Genomic DNA, 12,854 nt, shown 5'->3' with positions numbered 1-12,854 from the left:
AAAATATTTGAAAAGGAAATGTCTCAAGCCGAACGAAAAGTGTGAAAGATGCTAAAGTCGTGTGAAGAGTTTATTTTATAAAAGATGTTTACTAACGGTCGAACTTATGTGCTATTACGTTTTTCTTACTGTCCTTGAAAAATTATTATACCCGACATCTCACAAACCAACTTCGAGAAATTTTAGCTAATGTTTCATATTGTTACCACGTGAGGAACGAGCAATCCGCCCACCCAATTTTTTTGACAATTTTAAAGCTAGCTCATGATGCTGTGACAAATCATGACAGGTGAATGTTTGTTTCACAGTCGGCCGATTTCTAATACCTAAATATAATTTTTGTTTTTTCAAAGTTTCATTAACAAAAGTTACTCACACGTGTCGACTGGCTGGTCAATGTTCTTTAACGCTAAACTTTCGACAACAAATTGATCAGTTTGGACAAATTGAATTTTATATCCCACCAAATCTATTCGACATATCAAATACTTTCACTTTTTGGGCTACCGAACTGTGTTAATGTCCTTGAATTTTAGTTCATGTTTAATAGAGACATATTTTGATACACATGATTTTTTGGGTTTATATTCTCATCTTATTTCAATTATTGCTATTCCTGTTAATGTTTTGGGAATTTGGTTAATTTTTTACAAAACACCAATACGAATGAAAAATATGAAAGGTGTCATGTTGAACTGTCATGTCTGGTGAGTTAAACTGTGGATTTGTATAACTGTCGCAAACGCGTAGCTTAGTTTTTCAAAAACAATTTTAAAAAAAGATAGTATTTCCATATTTCTAATAATTTCAGGGGTCTTGTTGGTGATTTTATGCTTGGAACGCTCACCATTCCATATGTATTTTTCCCAGTTATAGCCGGAACTCCACTCGGAATTCTCACGCGGTTTTTTGATATCAATGCATTTTTTCAAACGTATCTCGCTGTTGCATGTATTGCTGGCAAGTTGACTGATAATTAGTTCATTTTTAGTTCATTTAGTTCATGATAACATGTTCATCTGTTTCAGAAGTTGGATCTTCAATAGTTTTTATGTTTGAAAATCGGCAGAATCAAACAGTTACTTCAAATTGGAAAATATCATCTGCAACTGGAAGAAAATCATTTGTTTCTATCAATTTGGTGTTTCCCTGGGTAGCTTCAACAATTTCTTTGCTTCGTATTCCAAATCAAACTTGGGCAAAACTTGAACTTCTAAAGACAATTCCATGTCCAAGTGCAGAATTCTTTCAACTTCCCATAATTATAGTGACTACGGAGGCAAAATCAATTGGTTTAGCACTACTTGCTCTTGTATTGTTTTATGCAATTCAAATTCTAGTATTTATAATTCACTCTTCACTCTATCTTTGCATTTCAACAAAATCGTTCTCAATGTCTGAAAAGACAAAAAAGTTGAAAAGAAAATATTTTATAGCAGTTTGTGTTCAAGTAGGTTTCTTTTATAAATTGCCTATTTATTTCTGAAAGTACTTTGTAGGTATTCATCCCTTTTGTAATTATGGCAGTTCCAGTAAACTACTACTCATTTTCTATTATCACCGACTACTATAATCAATGTAAGATTTACCGAGAGCTAATTATAATACACTGAACACTTCCAGCAGCCAACAATTTTTGCTTTTTAATTATGAGTCTTCATGGGTTCTTCTCCACAATTGCTACAATTGCAATTTATGAAAATTATCGGAATTACATTCTTCACATTCTACGGATTAAACGCAACATTAAAGTTACTTTGATTCAGACAAAAAGCATGGCGGAAACAACCTATATTTAGTTGTTTTAAAATTATTAAATTTTATTAATAAAATTATTTCAATTATATTAAGAATAGAGTCATAGATTAACTGATTCTTCCACAAAAGTAAAGATTTTCAAAAAACATTACTTTCAAGTTTGCATTTCGATGATTGTTCTTGTTATCACGTCAATCTCGATCGAAATATTTTTGTTGAGAAGTAGCAACCCTGCTGACAATTCTAATCTAAAATCACAAGCAGGAGATCAAAAGCCAAGTCAAATTATATTCATTTATATAATACTTTGAGGATGGTTAAAGTAGAAATACTGCGCATCAATCTCTTTTCAATTTTGCTCACTATCCGTATCAAGGTTTTTTTTTAAAGCAACAATCTCCTGCATATGTACTTTGTTTTGGAGCAGATGGAACTTTGCAAGTATCAAGCAAAAACAATCAGGTGTGCGTTGAAAGTTTTTTCAAAGTTTAAGGTACTCGTATCTGGTTCTTTGACGGTTTAAGGATAATTTTTTATTGAGAATTTACCGCTGTATTATGCCGCTTATCTTGTTACAAAATCGATCCTCTCACACGTGATCTGAAAATTTTTCGAACGATCGGAACTTGTAATTGTAATCACAAAATGCACTTGCTCTGGAGCTTCAGGAAAGTTTATGCGAAATCTTCATCTACCTTTGTTTCTGTTTTTTACTATCCCATGACTTTCCACCAACCCAGATGATTTTTTTTTTGAAACTCGTGAATCACACGATGCATTGTCACATCATTACAGGTGAAATTCGGCACACTTCAGAGAGTATCTACAACTTCTTTTACATATTTGTTTTGAAGAAAGAATACAAATAGTCATTTTCGATTTTTATAATTTTCTGAAAACGTTCTTTGAAATGAAATAATTTGTATCAATATTTTGTTCAGCTGGCGCAAATCAAATCTATCCGTTAAAAGATTGAGCATTTCTTTTTTCATTTCCTCTCGAAAACTCATGAATTCGAATTCTTGTGTCGAAGAGACATATTTTGAAACTGAACATTTTTTGTGTGTTCATTCTCATGTTATATCCATTGTTGCTTTTCCTATTAACATTCTTGGTATTTGGTTGATCTATTACAAAACTCCTATTAGAATGAAAAATATGAAACCGGTCATGTTGAATTGTCATATTTGGTAAGTTATGAACAACATTTGTTTATAACTGTAAGTATCCTAAGTAAGTAAGTATTAATTAAATATTTTTTTGAGCACTAATTTCGAGTGAGCCCTAACTTTGAGTACAATGAGTACTTTCTATTTGAAAGATTTTAAGCGCCTTTTTTAAAGACTATTTCATTTTTAGGGGACTTTTTGGAGATTTCATGCTTGGAACGCTGACGATTCCCTATGTATTTTTTCCAATTATTGCTGGGTCTCCACTCGGAATCCTGACAAAGATCTTTGGAGTGAATGCGTTTTTTCAAACTTATGTAGCAGTTGCCTGTCTTGGAGGTAGTCAATACATTAAACACCAATATATTTTTAATTTATTTTAGAAGTAGGATCTTCCATTGTTTTTATGTTTGAAAACCGGCAAAATCAAACAATAACTTCTTCGTTCAAAATTACATCTGAAAATGGAAGAAAAGTGTTCTTGGGACTTAATGTGATATTTCCATGGGTGGCTTCATCGATATCTCTTCTTAGAACTCCTAATCAAGATTCGGCTAAATTGGAAATGCTAAAAATAATTCCGTGTCCAACATTAGAGTACTTTGAACTGCCTATTATTATTGTAACAACGGAAGCAAAAACCATTGGAGCCGTACTTTTTGCACTATTAATTTTTATTTTTTCTCAAACTATATTTTTTATTTTACATTCTTCATTTTATTTATGCAAATCTACAACGTCTCTGGCTGTTTCCGAAAGAACCAAGAAACTGAAAAGAAAATATTTCTTATCAGTTTGTATTCAAGTAATAATTCCAATTGTTATTATGGCGTTTCCAGTCAGTTATTTTGTTTTATCAATTGTCACAGATTATTACAGTCAGAGTGAGTTACTAAACACATTAAATAATCTAATATTGTTCAATTTTAGTGGCTAACAACTTTAGTTTTCTGATTATGAGTCTTCATGGGTTCTTCTCAACAATTGCAACAATTACAATTTATGAAAACTATCGAAATTACATTCTTCATATTTTAAGAATCAAGCGGAACTTAAACGTAGTTATGATTCAGTCGAAGAGTATGGCGGAAACAACTTATATTTAGTTTGATTGAATTTATTGAATATAAGCTAACAAAAAAAATAAATTGTTGCAATTTGGTCAAGTTATTTTAAAGTTGGTTGAACTCTTTGTAGTCTAAAGAGAAAATGTTTTTTTCAAATATGCCCTTTTTTCTTATGCCAATCTGTTTTTCAAACTAAAACTCAAATCAACAAATTTCTAACTTGCAGAAAATTGTTTCCTGCAAAATAAAGAAACATTCTTAAAAGGATTTTAACCGGAAAATGAATACAAAAAATAATGACTATTATTTAACTACAGCTGAAATGACTTATTCGTTGAGAACAAAACAATTTGATAACGTTCCATTTTGTTTCTAATTTTGTTCACTAATTCTTTTTTACCAGAAATCTCTGATAATTTCTGTTGGCCACCGGCAAAATTTTTTGTCATGTTTTGATAATAATTCTTTTCCCACCACGGAACTGCTGTCTCTTTTTTTTCAGAACTTTTTCCCACTGCGTAATTTCTTTTCTGAACAAAGAATAATAGAAAATCACAAAATCACTTTTTTCCGTCTACCAAATATTCTTACGCTTCAGTGATCAATTGTCACATCATTTGTGATCAGTTTTCTTCAATTATAAGCATTGAGAAATTGTTTCAATATTTTTAAAAATAAAATGATCTGGTATTTTTTGCTTTGCCTTCATTTTATATTCGAAATCGTGGGTGTCCTATCGCATTTGATATTTTTAAAATTAGTAGTTTTTCAAAAGATTATGGATTTTTATTGCAGGTTTGTAAATTGTTTAAAGTTATAATTTATGTGAGTTGAAATTATACATTATTTGACCTTTTTGTAAGTCTTATGTGAACCGACCATAATTTTTGCTATTTACAAAACCCTGTGACAAACGGTAGGGCAAACGAAACGTATGTAGCCGATAGCATTGTGTTCAGAACAGAAAATAATGTTGTCGGCTACTCAAAAAGAAGAAAATTTATAAATGCACGTATATCTAAATATTTAAGCCAAAATTCTGAAGCCTCGGCTTCTCGAAACATTTTTTGATCGGACAAAGTTCCACGCAGTTTTCAAGAAAATTTCGTATTTCCCAATAGCTAAACTACATTTTCCATAACTTGCAGGTACGAAATTACGTGCCTACACATCTGTAAATAATTCAGAAAAATCTAAGAAAACTAAAAGGTGAAAAATCTTCCCAAGTGCTCAAAGAATACATGAGAACTAGAAAACTATTTTGATCGAAATGACTAAACTACACATACGAAGTTTGGTTCGTTGGAGGGAATTCAAATGTTTTTAGGCTAGCAAGTTTGCAAAATTGCAAAGTTAAAATAATGTTTTAAAATATCAATTTGATCCAATTTAGAAACACATTTTCTAACTTTTTTTATTTTAGCATAAGTCTTGGATTGATATCACTTTCAATGATATTGATGCTTGTAACGTATTTTTTGGAATCAGCAGTTTGTCTTTCGATTGGTTCTGTGTTCGAAGATGATCAATGTGCTGAGATTCCAATTAAAAAAATTATTCTTTGTATTCATCGTTTCGCAGAGGCATTTTCATTAGCTGCACAATTATTTTTCACCATCGAAAGAGTATTATCCATTCAATTCTCAAAAATTCAACGTACATTATTTTTCAAGTTATTTTTTCTGGCAGGATTTGTATTCGAGAATGGGTTTGCAATATCGTATGTGTACACAAATGTAATTCTTGGTACGGTAATTCAAAAAAACCCTGTAAACTTCCATTTTTTAGGTGGCTATGGTCTTTTTTGGTTGGTCACTTTCCAGTTAGCAGTTATTGCAAATTTTCCGGTGATTTTTCCAATTAATATAATTTTCTTATATTATCCAAGTTTCAGTTTATTTATTACGCAAAGAGAATTAGTAGCTCCAAATATAAGGCTAACGTCACAACTTATTCATTGAAAAGAAAACACAATGTGAGTAACGTTCTGAACAAAAATAATTTTTTCATGATTTTGATTTTGGTTTTGATATTACAGCTTTACAATTTTTATGAAATTGCTCGAAGTTTTTTGTATTCAACTGCCATTTACATGTTTGCTCAATTGACATGTTTCTGCATACTTTGGGGAGCAGCTGTCACAGGAGTCATGTACAGTGTAGAATTTCATAGATGGTTCTTTGTCATTTCGCTGGTAAGTGCAACTTTTAATTGGTATGGTCAGACATGAGTGACGTCTGAAAATATGGAAAACAGATTAAAATATACATATTTACGTATAAAGCACAACATGAAAATTTATATTCGACCCTGCTTACGAGATTTACATCTTAGGCTCTTTCGGTGATTTTGAGCTGTTGATTATTTGAAAAGTTAAGATTTGGAATGCAAACTTGGCAATATTTCCCTGGATTGTCATGTTGATACATCGAAGTCAGAGAGAACGGCTGAATCGACTCTGGTCTCAGGTGATTTTATGTTTATTTATATAATGGCGAGATATTTTTGAAAGTGTCAGTTGTCACACAATTATTTTTCTATTTTAGCCCAAGCTGATATAGCCTTGAAGTTGAATTGAACGATCAAAAACGAATTATTTCAGATATTCACAAAATCTAAAGTTTCTTCGAAAATACTTGGAATGAATGGAAAGGAATTAGTTACGACGCCCACTCAATTTGATTATTTCAATCAACTTCAACGGGCATGGGAATGATTAATATATTTTTATTTATGATTTTCATTGCAAACCATTCTAAAACATGCGCGATAAACTTATTATTTACAATTACACAGCATAACCCTAAAATTAAAAACATGAAATTTTAGAATTTGAACACTTTCTTAAGTCACGACCATGATATCTGAAGTTGCTCAAAATATTCATTTTGAGATTGTGAAATATTTATCCGATTTCCGTTTAATTGACGAAATTCAAAATGAAGCTCCACTTTCTCTTCGAATTGTTGAAATGGATTTATTTTCGCAATCTGAAAACAAATTATTCAATGAGAAGGATAAACTTGGGCTGACCTTCTTACGAATTTTTGTTGAGCCAGCCAGGAAAAGAATGGGGAAAACAGTTGCGGTTAAGTTAAGTGTCTGAAATGTTTTGTTTGAAAATATCGACAAAATGAACCTACTGTATTTGCAAGTACAAAATATTCGCTCAAATAAATGAAAGGTATGATTCCGAATATTAAACACCAAAAAGAAAGGAATAATGAAATATTGATAGCAAGGCAACAAATTGTGGCTGGCAATGAGCTTCGACAGAGTTCAAAACTTTCTGATAACTGAAAACAAATATTTGAGCAGAAGTAGTTTAGATATAGTATATGATTACCAAGTATCTTCTAGTCAATGACACAATTCCAAGGGTTTCGTAATATCGTCTTTTTGCAGCACAGAACAGATACATGACAAGCTGAAAACGGGTTTGATGAAAAATCTTTTTTTTTGTATTTCTTACGATAAAAGAAATCAAGTAGAGAATAGATACAAATATTGTGGAGAATATTACGGAGAACATGGATTTAACTGTAAATCTAATATTATTCTTAATCAGGTGTTAATTGGCTAAGTCTCAAACAAAACTCAAACAAAACTACTAAACCACGATTTACAAAACATTGCTTCTCTTGTTCCCTAACATTTCTATTTGGCTCTGCTTCGTGTGGTTACACTTTTAGCATAAACTCATCAAACATCTATTTTTCAAGCTTGTTATTTTTATATAGGGTTCAGTTATTTCGATTATGCTCAAGTTGTAACATAATATACCGTAGACAAAAAATATTCAATGCACACTGAGTCATAATTTACACTCATCATACCAGAAACTTTATATCTCCTCTACATCAAAATTCAATACCGGCGGATCTTTCAAATCGTCAGAACCTATCACTATATAGAGTGATCTCCAGTTTTCAAATATCTCAAAAAAAAAATGAAAGACGCACTTTCCCGATGATATATGTACGTTGTTCTCGTGTGGGGCTAGGAAAAAAATCCCTTCCAATGAACTGGCTTATAATGTTTGCGCGGATTAAGTAATTGCGGGGGCAATGACCACTCAGAAGTTTACTACATGTTTAAATTATATCCCTATCTATACTATTATTTCCCAAACTTGAAACTCACCAACGTTCATCATGTACAGATACAGACCAAGACCGGCAACAAAAAGAATCATCAAACAAGAAAACCAATATTTGTATGAGTTAGATAGTCGAAATGATGGAAAAAACACGGAAGCGTATCGTTCTAAATTTTTATTTCTAAATTAAAACAAGGAACTAGGAAACTTACCAAAAATCAAAATAAAAATTCCAGAAGCTATAGAAAATTCTCCGTATGAATGAAGAACTATCATTGAGATGTGGTATACTAAATTTATAGTTTTAAATCGTTAATTTTTCAATTTAAAATTACCATTTTCCAAACATACGCCTGTATTCAAATAAGATCCATATGACAAGCATATTGAGGTGCTGACAACATTCGAAACTATTAGAATAGTTGTAGCAGAACCTATTATGAGTGATGCGATTCTAAATCATTCACAAGTATTTTTATTTTCTTTATAAATGTTTGATACCGGCAATAAACATCGAATGACTTGTTAAAAACTACCAATTTAAAATAAAATATGTTGGCAATAAACCCAATTAGTGCCAGAATATAGTTTCCAATCAACACAGTTTCCCAAAAGACCATGATAAATGTCTTTGATCGTTTTAGTCACCAGACCTGGTCTTATTATGAAAACTTTGCACCTGGGAAATAAATTGTTGTAAAAACTCAATTAACAATCGCGGAAGAAAAACATTTGAGAAATTATATGAAACTGAAACAGGAGTTTAATAATTTTCAAACAATCAATCAATCACACATTTGAAAGCGAGTAAGAGAAACTGAAAACGAGAGGTCTTTGAAAAGCATTTATTGAATGAAATTATAAACTTGACTTTTTTGCAGACAGGATAAATACTACATGCATAATGGTTTTTAAGAAAATTGCAGCTTGACTTAAAACTATTTTTCAAAGATTTGTTGTTCAAAATGTCGAAGAAAAAGTTTTAGCAAAAATCTCAAAATCTTCTAACATTTCCGTGTCGTAGCGGTCGGAAATTAACTTTTATTTAATTACTTCCCGATTTTTTATATTTTGGTCATATGTTCTGCTTTTTTGTTAGTTTTGTACTTTAACGGGTAAATTTCCCGTCCGAGGAGTATCCAAAATCCGTAACTTTTGGATGACTGTCAAATGAAAAAGTGCTAAATCAATATAAAAAGGGCCAGGTCATTCACCAAAATACGAAAATTGGAGATCAATTAATTGTTGATTTGAAAGTTGATTTTGAATATACAAAATGTGAGCCCCCATCAAAATTGTTGAAACATTTTTAAGGCGCTCTTATCAAACTTGATTTTTAGGACCATTTAAATAGGGAAACATTAAAAAAAAACGGCAAAATTCAATTTTGAATTAAATGTAAATGTAAAAAGTAAATTAGAAAATACACAATTTCCTGGCCATCACCGAACTTGGGCGTGCACCAATTCAAAAACATCAATGTCTCTTTTTTACAAATGAACAAGCAGAAACATTGAACTTTTTGTCCGACTCATCATATAATGATCATTGGTCCTACTTTTGATGTTCATGATCATATTTTTAAAATGATTATCAAAAACATTGGTAGTTCTTCTTGACCTTTATAATCTCTTACTTGTATGAATGTCGTGAATTGACTTTTTGAACAATTTTCATATGCATTATTTATTTTAATTGTGTTCCGGACAACAAAAAAATCGTTTGATCAATCAAACATATTCCCTAATGATCCAATTTTCGAGAAAACTATTGAAGACGAAAAATATCAATGCAGCTAATAAAATTATTTTTGTAGAAACAACATCTTGAGTTTTGAGGTAGAAAATCTAACGAAATTTTGATTTAAATAGTTTCCCACGAATAATCAAAACACTGTTATTTCCAGAAACCAATTCAATTTCTGGAAACAGATATTTTCAAAACTAAGGGTAAAAACAAAGAACTGTGGAATAAGACTATTTTGATGTATAAACTTATAATTAATTCAAAATTGTATAGTTATATTCTTCCGCTATGCGACGCAGTCCTATGCGACGCAGAACCTGCAATTTCCAGCATTTATTATGTTTGTCAAAAATCATGATTAGCGTTTAATCAAAAGTGGTCACAAAATTTGGAATTTAACCAAAAAGATCTTAATGTTCACTATAGGCTATCTCGTACCGTGCAGGCTAAAAAGTTCAGTCGGCAACTCAAACAATTTCCAGGCTATCGGCTCACCCGCCAAAACCTACCTCCGCACCAGCGCCATCCGCATGATCAGTTTCTGTGTAATTTCAAAGTTTCACACAAACAACTGATTGCATAGTAGGGCAATCAATTTACTATATATAAAGCGCGTGTCGTTCCGTCACTATGTAGGTTGATCTCTGATCATTTTGGGAAACCTTATGCTAAATGCGCAGCAGACATAGATCGAGGTCCGCGATAGACACCGTATATCTAATGTGTTTTCTCAAAAAAGCCGTAGGTGCGGTCCACGGCTGGTTTATTAATATTGTACAAAAATCTGACTATATTCTTTTAGGGCGATAAATTGTTAGAATGATTTTAAGAAGATGGAAAATCTCGATAAACGGATTATAACATATACCATTTTAATTTTCAGTCAGCCGACATCATATTTTCAGATTTCAGCTGTCGGCTTACTTTGCCTGTTACTGTGCATATCTTGTCTTTAAAAAATTATATTGTTTTAATCATCTCGAGAAATGCAATAAGGTTACGACCAAGTATTTTGAAGTTCTTTGAAATATTCTTCTTGTGTTTGTGAAAGAATTATTTTGTTCCCATCCAGCTTTCTAACTTCGGTTGATTTAATTTTTGACCTTGTAAGAATCTGAAAATCAACATATTAGAATAAGTTATTTATACATTCAACAACTTTTTTCCTGATGCTCTTGCTGCCATAAATAAATAATATTGGAAATAGAGTTGCAGATACTACTTTCATCTAAAAAAAACTAGTTCATTAGAAACTTCCTGATAAAAGCTTACAACTCCATAAATAAGAAAAAATTGGTATATTACTCCAAATGGAATAATATTTAAAACAAACAGCCAAAAGGAAACAAAAAGTAAAGTGTTGATTAATAACGCACATAAAATAGCATTGAACGAACTTTGACACAATTCAAAACTTTCCGACAACTGAAATCACTCATTTTTCAAATTTCAAAAATATTCCTCGTTACCATATATCGCTTTGTCAAACACATCTGACCGATGGTTTTGTAGTAACGATTTTTTGCAGAGAAGTATAGGAAAATCTCGAGCTAAAACATATAATAATTCAAATTGTGTTTGATGAATTGCTCACCAAAAACGAAGAAAGGTAAATAACTGAAACTGCAAAGACGCTACTCAATAAAGCAAAAGCTGACTTGTCTGGAAAATTGTTTTAGTTCTAATTTATTTCTCATAAGTTTACCTATTTTTTGCAAATATACAAACACACAAAGTGCTCCAAAATGAATTAAAATTATTTGCAAAAACCAAATTTTGTAGGCAGAAGACAAGCGAAATGACGGAAAGTAAACTGATGCGTATCGTTCTGAAATAAAATAAACTTTTTTCCTGTTGCTTTCAATATTTCAGTATTTTAACTAACCGAAGACCAAAATAAATATTCCTGCGGAAGTAGAAAATTCTCCAATGGGTGCTAAATATCCCATAAAATAATAAAGGTCTGTAAATTACTGAAATGTTACTTTTAAAGCTAATTGTTAAATGAAAATAATGTTTAAGAAAATTTATAGTTTGTCGGTGTGACACTTCAAAAATAATTGAATCTAGAACTAGAACTAGAGAATTACTGACCCGTTTCTCCGCAATGTGCAGAAGAAAAATAAGTACCATCTTGCGTTAGGCAAATAACGGAGGAAATTACTTGGGACACAATAACTAAAAACATTGAAACGGAAATAATGAAGGATGTGATTCTGAAAAATTTTGTAAAATACTAACAAAGTTTGCGGCAAAATACCTGCAATATCCGTCAAAATATTTATTAAGAACAACTAGTTTGAAATAGAGTAAGTTGGCAATCACTCCAATAGCTGCGATAGCATAGTCAGTGAAGACAATTATTGCCCAGATATTCATTCAATTTTTATTGATTTCGATTTTTTCGAGAAAAAAAAAGGAAAACACCGCCGACTGGAAAAATAATTTCTCTCATCGAAGCTCACCAGGTATGCAATTTTATTAATTTGACGGCTGCCTGAAGGCTTGTTTTCTGCTTTGAACTAAATTATAAAGGGATCGTGAACATGGTCTACCATTTCAGTCGATGTTAGAAACTTAGTTCCGCCTTGAATAATTATATTTAATTGAAAAAACATGTTCAAGTTCTATATTTTTATTTCATCTGCATTCCCTTTACATGTTGTAAAACTTAACATATCCTAAATAGGATAGCTTTCAATCAAAACAATTTTCCTATTTACACGATTAAAAAGTGGGAACACCGTTGTATGGATTAATTTATTGATTTAAAACAGCAGGAACAGCAGATACCATTTTCTTGATGTTCCCGGTATGCAAAATTGTTTGCTTTCTCGCTCTGTAATTGCTGCTATCCTTTGACTCCATTTTTCAGGGTTTTTAAAAAAAATTATCTGATCCTTTGATGGCATCATATTCAAAAGATCACACGGTTTTATGTCACTAATTATTACTCTTGAGAACCGTTTTGCTTAAATATAATGAGTAGTTGTTGTGACATTCATATCCCTCAGT

The 12,854-nt window shown here is 31.4% G+C and overlaps 5 protein-coding genes and 3 non-coding genes across 8 annotated transcripts; 3 read left to right on the top strand and 5 right to left on the bottom strand.

The window, feature by feature from the left end:
- Positions 1–519: 519 nt before the first annotated feature.
- srh-46 (Serpentine Receptor, class H) lies at positions 520–1,845 on the top strand (the record flags this gene model as incomplete). Its single annotated transcript, NM_073470.3, has 5 exons — positions 520–707; positions 812–960; positions 1,029–1,450; positions 1,500–1,578; positions 1,624–1,845. 5 exons carry the CDS (start codon positions 520–522, stop codon positions 1,797–1,799), a joined length of 1,014 nt encoding a protein of 337 aa, NP_505871.2. The 3' UTR covers positions 1,800–1,845.
- On the bottom strand, positions 795–934 carry T03F7.12. Its single transcript, NR_069478.1, has one exon. It is a non-coding gene; the product is annotated as an Unclassified non-coding RNA T03F7.12 (non-coding RNA).
- A 921-nt stretch (positions 1,846–2,766) lies between the features above and the next one.
- Positions 2,767–4,033, top strand: srh-47 (Serpentine Receptor, class H; the record flags this gene model as incomplete). The annotated part of the gene is made up of 4 exons (NM_073469.4): positions 2,767–2,948; positions 3,118–3,266; positions 3,311–3,811; positions 3,858–4,033. The coding sequence occupies 4 exons, from the start codon at positions 2,767–2,769 to the stop codon at positions 4,031–4,033; spliced, it is 1,008 nt and encodes a 335-aa protein (NP_505870.2).
- A 640-nt stretch (positions 4,034–4,673) lies between these two features.
- T03F7.5 (Serpentine Receptor, class E (Epsilon)) lies at positions 4,674–6,785 on the top strand (the record flags this gene model as incomplete). The annotated part of the gene is made up of 7 exons (NM_073468.3): positions 4,674–4,789; positions 5,418–5,740; positions 5,783–5,841; positions 5,889–5,969; positions 6,033–6,188; positions 6,373–6,462; positions 6,597–6,785. The coding sequence occupies 7 exons, from the start codon at positions 4,674–4,676 to the stop codon at positions 6,708–6,710; spliced, it is 939 nt and encodes a 312-aa protein (NP_505869.2). The 3' UTR covers positions 6,711–6,785.
- A 58-nt stretch (positions 6,786–6,843) lies between these two features.
- On the bottom strand, positions 6,844–8,713 carry T03F7.6 (G_PROTEIN_RECEP_F1_2 domain-containing protein; the record flags this gene model as incomplete). Its single annotated transcript, NM_073467.2, has 9 exons — positions 6,844–6,984; positions 7,028–7,096; positions 7,138–7,290; positions 7,341–7,421; positions 7,467–7,534; positions 8,138–8,260; positions 8,306–8,383; positions 8,429–8,547; positions 8,595–8,713. The coding sequence occupies 9 exons, from the start codon at positions 8,711–8,713 to the stop codon at positions 6,844–6,846; spliced, it is 951 nt and encodes a 316-aa protein (NP_505868.2).
- Positions 8,714–8,786: 73 nt separating this feature from the next.
- Positions 8,787–8,807, bottom strand: 21ur-14694. Its single transcript, NR_069477.1, has one exon.
- A 2,029-nt stretch (positions 8,808–10,836) lies between these two features.
- Positions 10,837–12,218, bottom strand: C03E10.1 (G_PROTEIN_RECEP_F1_2 domain-containing protein; the record flags this gene model as incomplete). The annotated part of the gene is made up of 9 exons (NM_001356740.1): positions 10,837–10,953; positions 10,999–11,067; positions 11,112–11,264; positions 11,309–11,389; positions 11,434–11,501; positions 11,545–11,667; positions 11,725–11,802; positions 11,934–12,055; positions 12,100–12,218. The coding sequence occupies 9 exons, from the start codon at positions 12,216–12,218 to the stop codon at positions 10,837–10,839; spliced, it is 930 nt and encodes a 309-aa protein (NP_001343573.1).
- On the bottom strand, positions 11,969–11,989 carry 21ur-15168. Its single transcript, NR_069476.1, has one exon.
- Positions 12,219–12,854: the final 636 nt, after the last annotated feature.

Source organism: Caenorhabditis elegans, chromosome V (genome assembly GCF_000002985.6).
Source record: "Caenorhabditis elegans chromosome V".
Taxonomy (NCBI): Eukaryota; Metazoa; Nematoda; class Chromadorea; order Rhabditida; family Rhabditidae; genus Caenorhabditis; species Caenorhabditis elegans.
This window is presented reverse-complemented; position numbering and strand designations above follow the sequence as displayed.